Here is a 12,291-nt window from a genome sequence, read left to right on the forward strand (position 1 = left end):
CTAGAAAAATGAACTCTAGAGAGGGGAGTTTTGCTAAATATATGCATCATATAACATATTCATTATATTTTTTACTGTTCTTCAGTGTTAATGTTGAATAAATATGATTAGTCATGTTTTTATGACAGCCGCCATTTAAATTTTTATATTTCAAAAAACTAATTAGAGTAGGAATATAATTACGCAACTCTAACTTTATTATTATAAAAACTTAATTGAGTGTAATTTAAGTATTTGTACACAAATCAGTTAATTTTAACCTTAATATTATAATAATGTAGTATCAGCTGACTCTTTTGTATATTTTACAGCCTTAGTTTTTGAGATTTCCTAGAGAAAATTTGGCATGTGCTGTATTTGATATATATCCAAACTAATCAATATTGAACCAGATACTGAAATGAATCACAAGCTTGTGAATCAGAATCGAATCAAATCGTGAAATGTCAGAACCCAGCCCTAAAGTACAATAAAATAAATGAAAACCTGAACCATTTCAAATAAAAACAACCACAAATGTGTATGCTATTCTAAGGATTTATGCAATATTTTTGTTAGTTTCACCTCAAAATATACAGAATAATAATATATGCAAAATAATTGATACTTAATTGAATCAGAAATCAACTTTAACTGCAAACATGTGAATCAGAATTTAATTAAATCGTGAAATTTGTAAAAAACACAGCCATAAAATTAAAACCTGAACTATTTACATTTTTAAAATAAAAACAACCACCAATGTGTATGCTACTCCCAAGATTTATGCAATATTTTTGTTAGTTTCACCACAAAATATACAGACTAGTAATATATCCAAAATAATCAATATCGAATCAGAAATCAAATTGTGACCTGGACCACAAAACTAGTCATAAGTAGCACGGGTATATTTGTAGCAATATCCAACAATACATTGTATGGGTCAAAATTAGCGATTTTTCTTTTATGCTAAAAATCATTAGAATATTAAGTCAAGATCACGTTTCATGAAGGTATTTTATAAATTTCCTACCGTAAATATATTAAAACTTAATTCTTGATTAACACGCATTGCTAAGAAGTTCTTTTGGACAACATTAAAGGCGATTTTCTCAATATTTTGATTTTTTTGCACCCTCAGATTCCAGATTTTCAAATAGTTGTATCTCGGCCAAATCCTGTCCTATCTCAACAAAACATACATCAATGGAAAGCTTATTTATTGAGCTTTGATGTAAAAAAGTACCATTATGACTGTTTTTGCGGTCCAGGGTCACCATTTAATCAGAAGTTTATGAATCAGAATTGAATCGAATCGTGAAATTTGTCAAAATCCAGCCATAAAATATAAAATATAAAATAAAACAAAACCTAAACTATTTACATTTAAAATAAAAACAACCAAAAATTTGTATGCTATTCCAAAGTTTTATGCAACATTTTTGTTAGTTTCATCACAAAATATACAAAAAATAAAAAAAGCCTTGTATTTCAATTTTAATACAAACATAATTTTACCACCATATGTTAGAACTCTTAAATAAGTATTAGTATGATAATATGAAGTGCAAGCGACTGCTTGACAGAGTGACGTATGACCTTAATGCAGTTAGACCGAGGCAGGACAGCTCTGGCCATCCATTATCCAGTCCACCAGCCTTAAAATGGACTGAATTTAGCAGAACTAAACAAAGATGATCCCCATAAGGTCTGAATAAAAGATTTAGAGCTATTCATCATGTGTGTGACACTAACACTGCTAATCTCATCCTAGAACTGGCAAAGGTCGTCAATCTACAATCTAACCCGATCAACAGAGCCACAACTATATATCACACACTCAACCTGACGCAACAGCTAGAGACAACCATCTGACAGTACATTACCAGTCAAAAGTTTTTGCACAGTATGATTTTTAATGTTTTTTTTTTAAAGAAGTCTCTTTTGCTCACCAAGCCTGCATTTATTTGATCCAAAGTATAGCAAAAGCACTAATATTATGAAATATTTTCACTATTTAAAATAACTGCTTTCTATTTGAATACATTTTAAAACGTAATTTAAAAACGTATTTTAGCATCAATACTCCAGTCTTCAGTGTCACATGATCCTTCAGAAATCATTCTAATATGCTGATTTGCTGTTCTGGAAACACTTAGTATTATTATCAATATTTAAAACATTTTTTGATGAATAAAAAGATCCAAAGATCACCATTTATCTGAAATAAAAAGCTTTTGTAAAATTATACACTATATCATTTAAAAGCTTGGAGTCAGTATTTTTTTTTTTTTTTAGCAAGGATGCTTTAAATGATGATAACAGCATTTATAATGTTACAAAAGATTTCTATTTCAGATAAATGCTGTTCTTCTGAACCCTCTATTCATCAAAGAAACTGGAAAAAAAAAAAATCCTACTCCACTGTCAACATATTAATAATAAAAAATGTTTTTTGAGCAGCAAATGAGAATATTAGAATGATTTCTGAAGGATTGTGTGACTGGAGTTATGAAGCTAAAATGTATTTGATATATATATCCAAAATAATCAATACTGAATCGAATCGATTCAGAAAGCGAACTGAATCGCAAGCTTGTGAATCAGAATTGAATCAAATTGTGAAATGTCAAAACCCAGCCCTAAAGTAAAAAATTAATGAAAACCTGAACTATTTACATTTCAAATAAAAGCAACCACAAATTTGTATGCTACCCCTAAGATTTATGCAATATTTTTGTTTCACCACAAAATATACAGAACAGTAATATATACAAAATAATCGATATTGAATTAAAGCAGAAATCAAATTTAACAGCAAGCTTCTGATTCAGAATTGAATCAAATCGAATCATGAAATTTGTCAAAACCCAGCCGTAAAATAAAAAAAAAGTTTTTAAAATAAAAACAATCACATATTTGTATGCTATTCTAAAGATTTATGCAATATTTTTGTTAGTTTGACCACAAAATATACAGAATAGTAAAAATAAATAAATAAATAAAAATAAAAATATTGTATTTCAATTGCTATTTAAACATAATTTCACCACCAAATGTTAGAGCTCTTAAATAAGTATTAGTATGGCAATATGAAGTGTAAGCATCTAAAATTTAGTTTTGTTCACAGGAATAAATTACATTTAAAAAAATATTCAAACAGAAAATAGTTATTTTACATTGTAAAAAAAAAAAAAATTGCTGTACTCTGGATCAAATAAATGCAGGCTTGGTGAGCAGAAGAGGCTTCATTAAAAATCTTACTGTTCAAAAACTTTTGACTGATAGTGTATGTGGATTAACACATAACCTCTCGACAATTTTGACCTATCCCTACTGATAAAAACTGTAAACATAGACAGTTGTTTAGGTATTTAGAGAGAGACAGGACAGAGATGCTGGCTGAGGAAGGCCATGATGGAGTGGGATATTTTAATCCAGAAGATCTAGTGGCATGTGACTGCCAGCCTCTGCGTGTATGTGTGGGTGTGTGTTTAAACCAATCGTCAGCCTTGCCAAACCCTGTCCCACCAGCCTGAGGGACCGCAAAAAGCTTTAACAGGATAACACCAGTAAGTGTGAGCCAGCATACCGATGTCGATACCCCTCCGCGGGTTCCCCTGCCCTCCAATCAGGTCCTCCACCCAATGAATGTAGTTAAGGCGAAGCGGCACGGTGGGGATGAGCCGTTCCAGGGGAATCTCGATGGTTAGGCCGAAATCCTCTTTCAGCAGGGTGCACGTGAGAGCCCGAACAGCCTCGGGGTCCTTAAAGTTGAGCCTGTGGGAGAGATGAGGTTTAGTGGGGGGTAATAGAGAGAAAACCACAGAAAGGGAACAACTAATAGCCATCTTTAAAAACACACCACATACTCTCTTCCCAATTCATTAGTGCTCATCATAGAAACATCCATGGTGAGAAACACAATAAAGCAGCAGCTGCCGCTGGTTTGCAAAAATGGGAGAAATGCCTTCATAATCATTGTCCCTTTTTTCTCTAAATCCTTAATCTACATCTTAAAGGATTTAGCGGCAGTACCATCACGTTTTAAAAGCATTGAGGGTGAGGCAGGTGTAATTAGGGTGCCTTTATACTTTCACACCCCTATAGATGTAATTAAACGCTCCATGCTGCAGACCATGTCTAGCACCTCCGAAGGGAAGCAAGATGTGCGTGAGCCGCACCGACAGGATGCTGTGGAAGAGAGCCATGGTGTGTGAAATGCTATTTTACAGAGTCTTAAAAACACCTGCACCCCACCTTAAGCATAAGAGCTCTTTACAAAAGGACAGAACATGCTCTCTAAGTAATGGCTGTACTGGGTTTAAACAGTTACCGATTTAGAAAGGAAGTGCTACAGCCCAAAACAGCCTTATGATTGTGAAATTACATTTGAGGTTGATACATTAAGGAGCGAAAATGCAAGTTAATGCAAGGGAAAAACAAGATATCTGCTGTTTGAATAGCATTTTAGCTGCTCAGCATCCTTATGTTAGATACTAAGGTTGGAGGGAGTCTGCAGTCTGGTTAGATGCTGGTTGAGAAGCTGAGCAGAGGAGTGGTTTGGGAAAAGCCTTGTTTTTCATATTGTGGAATATGATGCTTCAGACAAAAGCCCTTTTCACACATACAGTCTTTGCTGGTAAATTACTGGTAAATTAGCTTTAAGAGATCATGTGTGAAGTAAGAATGAACAGAATAATTATTATATATAATAAATTACTTGTGCCTCAGAACAAACAGATGAAACACAACAAATGCAGTCATTGCTTTCAGATGTGGATGCTTGCTGTTTTGGAACGCAATCGTATAAGACAATTCTGGAAGACAAGTGTTCAGAAATACTTTGATGACAGACTTTGCTTGGGCATTTAAGTCCATAACAAAATTTTTAAAATACCACTAAAAATACCAGTAAATTCATTCTGGCAATTTGCCAGTATGAGAAGTTGTAATTTACAGGTAATGTTACCGGTAATGTGATCTGTTTGAACGCAAGACGTCTACTCTGGGCCAATCATAACATTCTGACGCGGATGATGCATTTACTCTGTGCTGTGTAGTTCGGTTTTAAGTCGTCTAATGTGATGTCTCTGTGCCAAAAGTAGCTGTACGAATGTGAATGTTTGACACAAAAAAAAAAAAAACATCAACGTATACTCCTCCATGTTTACAAACACCAGGAGGAACAGGCATTTAGAGGTCATTTCTGGTTAATGATGTCACAGAATGTACCGGTATTTTGAAACTGATGTGTGAATGGTGCTTTACCAGTAAAAGATGGAACGCCATTGCCTATGTGAACAGCGCATTTTTGTATTTACCATATTTTTGTAGTAAGGTATTTGTATTTTTGTATTAAAGTCTGTAATTTCACGGCAATTTACTGTGAGAAAAAGGGGCTAATAATAATTTTGTGTTTTCTGGTGTAGGTGGAGATTGTTTGATTTGGCAATCAGTTTAGAAGTTAAACTAACCTAAAACTACTGACAGATTAATAGCATTCGCTGATTAGCTATAAAATCCAGAAGCATTCTAAATCATATTAGTGTACAATTATATTGCAAAAACATACAATGGTGTGCACACGAGATGATGAAAATATACAGAATATATTTATATAGCTGTATTTATTTGATTAAAAATGCAGTAAAAACAGTAATATTTTAAAAATATTATTACAAATCATAATAACTGTTTGCTATTGCAATATATTTAAAAATTTAATTTATTCCTGTCATGTAAAGCCAGAATTTCAGCATCATTACTCCAGTCTTCAGTGTGACATGATCCTTCAGAAATCATTCTAATATGCAGATTTGCTCAAGAAACATTATTATTAAATTATAAATGTTAAAAAGTGGTAATTAAATCATGATACAACTAGTTTTTCCAGGATTTTTGATAAACAAAGTTAAAAAGAACAGAATTTAACAGAATTTCTTTTATATCTTTATAACTGCCTTAACTGTCACTTTTGATCAATTTAATGTGTCCTTGCTTCATAAAAGTATTACTTTCTCAAAAAAAAGAAAAGAAAAATTTTAACTAACAGGAACCTTTTGAATAGTAGTAAATACTCAAATTGTTTGCTAAGAATATAATCTAATAAAATAAAACAAACAGAATAAATGGCAATAAAACAAGCATTTTAACTAGTGGTCCACTGTGCATATAGGTTTTAGGCTACATATTGGTCATTACCACACGCATCTTTGGAAATCAGCCTTCAAAGGACATTACTGGACAAGGAAACCTAACATTAGATACTGTATGTTTCCATCACCCTGTTTTTATGTGCATTTTAAAGTATCACATCAGAATCTAGTGACAGAAAAAGAAAAAAAAAATTACGCACACTTTAGGTGGTTTCTTGAAAAAAGGTTAAAGCAAATAATAGGAGATGGAAACGCATTTGCAGAATAAATTCCTAGTCTTTTGATGGCTATATGATGGCATAACTTTACTAAACAGCAGACCAATCTTGTTGCATAGCATGTGAAATGTTATGGTTTTTGCGCAAATTCTGTTGTCAATTTGTGCATAACTGCCTCCCAGAACTGCCTTACACATTCCCAAACAGCAGACATCCACCTCTGAAAACAATGACCGCATTTTTTGAGTTTCTTCTGCTCGCTTTGATGGTCGCAAATTATTTATTATATAAATTATTACATTCAGTGGCATCTCCCACTTTTCTTGATGTTTAGGGCCAATTTTTCAGGAAGTGACAATTTTGTTCTCTTTGACCTGTTGGATGGAAACGATGCTAATTTGCAAACGTTTTATGCGATATTCCAATTAAAGTTAATTTTGCAACTTTAGATATAAACGCAGCTATATACGTTTCCATTACCCTGCTTTTACACTCATTTTAAAGTATTGCATCAGAAATGAGTGATAGAAACGCCAAATTTTGAAGTAAAAAACCTTAATTCATAAACAAGTTTTTCCGCTAGAGGTGGTTTTTTGACTTGTGCGAAAAATTGTTAATGCTAATAATGGGAGATTGAAACACATTTGACAAATAAATTCCTACATGTGCATTAAAAAAAAAAAAAAAAAAAAAAAAAAGTAATGTGACTTTGCAATGGGACGATATAACCTGACTAACCAGTGGACTGATCTTGTTTCACAGCATCTGAAATGCTGTTATGGTCATTCTGAAATGCCCGAGCAAAGTCGGTTATCAAAGTATTTCTGTATAATTGCCTAAATTGCCAACAATTAGGTTTTGATAAATTTACGCTAGAAAATTTACAAAATATCTTCATGGAACATGATCTTTACTAAATATTCTAATGATTTTTGGCATAAAAGAAAAGTTGATAATTTTAACCCATACAATGTATTGTTGGCTATTGCTACAAATATATCCGTCCGACGTATAACTAGTTTTGTGGTGCAAGGTCACAAATGTTTTATGTGATATTAAAATTTAAACTCACAACTTTGGATGGAACTTTGGATGTCTTTTTCTTTATTCTAACACAAATAAGAGCACAACACAAGAAAGGAAACATTCCTGCAGCCGCCATTCACTTGAAAAATCCAATACACCTCTATCTGTATAATTTATTAACACATTAGCCCTAATTAATCCAGTGCTCCAATCCAGCCCATTAATCTTGAAAATGTGACCTTGGGAATTAAATATGAATATGGATGTCATCGAAGGTTTCCATGGATACCTCTTAACAGGATTACCTATCATAATAAAGCACAAATGGCAATAGTAAATAAAATAGAGCTATTTAAAGAATCAGGTGTGGATTTTACCAACAAGGCCAAAGATGATATAATGAAGACCCAGCAGCTCATCTGCTCCTCGCAGAGTGTGTAAATGATCCTGTGTGACTGTGGCTGACCTTGCATCCGCCAGGTCATAATCAGTGTGCAGTGGATGAGGCTGCGAGAGCTGTTATCCTGCCCTCTATTTTTAGCCTCCGTTTGAATGGCTCGGCTCACAGGACGAAGACCGAGTGCCGCAGTCCAGCCGTCTCCACAGTAACCGCACAGTACAGTGCATGTGAGCGGCTCACCCGCCCCACAGAGGAGTGTGTGTTAGTGGAGCATGAGCGGTGTGGATGTGTGTTAGTGTGTGAGAGCACAGTGATGCTGACGTGAAGTGGGTGTGTATACGGGCAGATTAGATCCAGGATGAGAAACTCAGGCAACCCTCTGACTCAAGGACATGGAACGAATGACTCTAAAAAGACTGCAAAAGGAAGGTTTAGCAGGTAAAAAACTATTAGATTTTGAAAGAGATGATAATGAGCTTGAATATCACAAAAAAATACTGCATTCGTGATGTCTAAAACCAAAAATTGCACCATAATCATGTTGGGTTGCCGTTTGATGTGCAAATGATGTGAAATCTGAGTCTTCAAGTAAAAGCACTGCTCTAACCAATTAGACTAACACAACGGCACAGCATAGGTCTACCCATCGGCACCATCATCAGCATTGCAAGGTCACCTCTAGAGCTCTGTTTAGCCATGTTTTAATCCCCCGAACTCAAATGCTTCCAAACCCGACCATTAGCAAACAAAGCATGGATGCTGAACACGCTCTACAGCTTTTTATAGTGTTCTGTGAGAACAAAGAATCTAGCGGTGCAGTTTTAATAAGATAACGGAGAGCTGAACGGTCTTGTGAGGATTGATGTTCCACCAACTGTCAGGTTTTCTTTGGTTTTGTCAGCACATCAAATCTCTAGTCGACCAGGATCTCGTTTCAACTTAACACTGCAGTAAACACGAGCCCGCTGAATATCCTGAGGGGATGTTTCTGAAATTTTGAAAGCAGAAACTAACTGCAGTTACATCATTTACAATACATTTAATCATCTGCGTTCCAAAAATGTATGATTGTATTTTCTTTCCGTACAATGGAACCGGACTCGTTTTCCCATCCAGCATTCTTCAAAATATCTTATGTTCCACAGAAGTCATACAGGTTTAAAAAGACATGGAGGTTATTAAATGATATGTTTGGGTTTCATATTTCACAATTTGATTTGATTCTGATTCACAAGCTTGCGATCGGATTCAATTTCCGATTCAATATTGATTATACAGTTGAGGTCAAAAGTTTACATACACCTTGCGTAATCTGCAAAATGTTAAATATTTTACCAAAATAAAAGTGATCATACAAAATGCATGTTATTTTTTATTTAGTACTGACCTGAAGATATTTCACATAAAAGATGTTTACATATAGTCCACAACAGAAAATAAGAATTTATAAAAATGACCCTGTTCAAAGTTTACATACACTTGATTCTTAATACTGTGTTGTTATCTGAGTGATCCACAGCTGTGTTTTTGTTTAGTGATAGTTGTTCATGAGTCCCTTGTTTGTCCTGAACAATTAAACTGGTTGCAGTTCCTCAGAAAAATACTTCAGTCCCACAGATTCTTTGCTGTTTCAGCATTTTTGTGCATTTGAACCCTTTCCAACAATGACTGTATGATTTTGAGATCCATCTTTTCACACTGAGGACAACTAAGGGACTCATATGCAACTATTACAGAAGGTTTAAACACTCACTGATGCTCCAGAAGGAAAAACGATACATTTAGAGCCGGGGAGTGAAAAATTTTGAACAGAATGAAAATGTGTATATTCAAGTACTTCCCTTCAGAAGCTATAGAAAATATCTGCGTTTCCCAGAAGACAAAATAAGTAAAATTTACCCTGATCTTCAAATTCAAAAAGTATTCACCCCCCAGATCTTAATGCATTTTTCTAGCTGACTAACATGTTTATGGTCACCAAATACGTTTTTTCTGAAGGGAAAATGTGGCGTTGGCAGTTGAAACGCTGATTGAGCGATTACATGAGACAGGATATGGATTTCAGTAGGTTTTACTTATTCTTTTAACATACCTTCAGATGTTTATTCATGTTTATTTCATGGTGAAACTTGGTAGATGATCATTTCACGTGTGCTTGTCACTTTTCACTAAACAACAACAAAACGGTATTTATTGTTTGAATATTGTAATAAAATGGAAAGAATTTGAAATCTGAGACTTTGTTTCATACCAAAAGTAACAAAGCACAAAGCTTACTGTGATTTATTGACTGAAAGGTGCAATAAAATATTCCGTTCATTGACTGAAAACAGGATAGATACATTCGTAAAAATGAGAATCAATTAAAATCGAGAAATTTATATATTTTTTAAATAACATTTTTAATTTTTGGGTGAACTGTCCTTCTAACAATTCACTTTCACACTATGGGAAAAGCAGCTTGGACATTCTGCTAAATTTCCCCTTTTAAGTTCCACAGAAGAAAGCCATACAGGTTTATAATGACATAAGGGTGAATAAACGATGACAGAATTTTCCTTTTTGGCCGCTCTATTCCTTTAAGACAAGCTGATGGCTAATGCTGTCATGCGTCAAAAACTGACACCCCAACTAGGGGAGTGCAAGTTTAAAATTAGGATTAGTCCTGTAGCAGGCGGCAGAGAGGATGAGCGATGTGAGACGCCCCCCTCCGTGTCCCCGCATCTCATTTGTAAGTGAGCTGAGGCTGAACCCTACAATTATGTCCGACATTTCAGCAGAGGACCCTCACCCAGGACAGCCCTCCGCTGCATCAATAATGCAACTCACTGTCTGCCAGCCTGCAGAGATTAATACTACTTTTACTGCAGCTAGAAACTACACAAAGATCATTTACAGTCTTCTTTCACAACAGAATCAAATGAAAGGCATATTTTGCACCAAAATGAATCTTCTGTCATGCTTCACTCAACCTCATATCATTTTAAACCTCTTTTAAAAAAATAATAAAACAATTTGACCAATCCCAAACTTCTGAACAGTAGTATAGGTTTGGAACAACACGAGTGAGTAAATAATGGCTGAATTTTCATTTTTGGGTTTTACAATGTCACACTATCTGAAATTTTAATGCCCCCTAGTTTCTTACGAGCCACTGATGGACGTCGTCTCTCTGGTTCATGCCTTCTAATCCCATCTCTCTCTGGATGACATCTGCGCCCCAAATCTTTCCTCTCCTTTCATATCTTTCTCCTCCAGTGGCAGAAGAGGAAAAAATGATGGGGGAGAGGATTCCTTGTCGTACTCATATCCCTCTCAGTGAGTGTGTCTTTCCAGATTAACCCTATCCTCAAAACTGTGGCATGAGAGACTTAGGAAAGAAATGGGAGGAAGATTATCTAACAGCACGGCAATTTCTGAAGTCTGGAACCACGGAACGTAGAAGCTAATGATAATTCGTATATATGAAAGACTTAATATTTCAGCAAATCCCACGTCTTAAGAATAACTTGCAGGACTAACTTGTGAAGTTTTGGTTAAGTGCCAGATCAGTTAGGTTTTAAGCAAATCTTTAAGTATACCGCAGGAAAAAGAGAGTGGTATAGAGCGGTATATTAGAACCATATGCGGTCTATTTCTGCAATATTGTGTACATTATGTAATGTGTGTACAGTTGGCAAAAGCCAACTGCATAAAATACAACATCCTACAATGCAACGCATTAGATTATACCTTCTACATTATTTAATCTGACGTTATATTTATATACTACATTATATTATTATATTAAATTTCTACAAAAATTATATTTCTGCACCAAATTTTAAGCAAAATATTTTTCTCTTTTTTTTTAAAATAATAGCTTAATGACACATACTGAATTCAAGACACAATTGTCCATGCACTCGAATAGCCATACAGATAAATCTATAAATGTTTAGTTTATATTAGTTTATATTCTATATTATAATATATTACACAAAAAGTAACTTTTTTACTAAAAGTAAAAAAAAAACTAAATCCAAACTACAAGTAAATTTAGCCGTGACAACTTTATAACATACAGTATGAAAATGGATATTAATTAATAAAGGTCTGCAAAATATTGTATTTACAGTAAATGTTGTTGTAAATTATTCTTTTTTTTTTTTTTTAACAGATTAACTAAGTGAATGTACTTTTTAAAAATATATATAATCTGGATGCACCTACTGAATTAAATATGCAATGTAATGCAAATGTGTGAATAATGCATTTCATTTCACATACTATTTGTAAAATTAGTAAGCAATATACAGTGTTTTACTGTGCAGAATTGAATAAGCTAGTATTGCATTCAGAGTAGGGGTACGCGGCATATCACGAAAATATCTTACATCAAGATATGCGTAATTTATATTGTTATTTTACAGTAACAATATAATTCACAATATAGTTATTTTGCTTTAAACCACTTAACTCTACAATTATTATTAAAACTTTTTAATAGAATATTTACACAAATTTT

The 12,291-nt window shown here is 34.0% G+C and overlaps 1 protein-coding gene across 1 annotated transcript in view; it reads right to left on the reverse strand.

The window, feature by feature from the left end:
• The window catches only part of mettl16 (methyltransferase 16, N6-methyladenosin), a 44,138-nt gene that overhangs the window by 20,411 nt on the left and 11,436 nt on the right, over window positions 1-12,291 (reverse strand). Inside the window, exon 3 of the mRNA XM_051128594.1 lies at window positions 3,575-3,762. Coding sequence (XP_050984551.1) covers window positions 3,575-3,762 — 188 coding nt within the window. The remainder of the gene's footprint in view (window positions 1-3,574; window positions 3,763-12,291) is intronic.

This window comes from Labeo rohita, chromosome 15 (genome assembly GCF_022985175.1).
Source record: "Labeo rohita strain BAU-BD-2019 chromosome 15, IGBB_LRoh.1.0, whole genome shotgun sequence".
NCBI classification, from domain to species: Eukaryota; Metazoa; Chordata; class Actinopteri; order Cypriniformes; family Cyprinidae; genus Labeo; species Labeo rohita.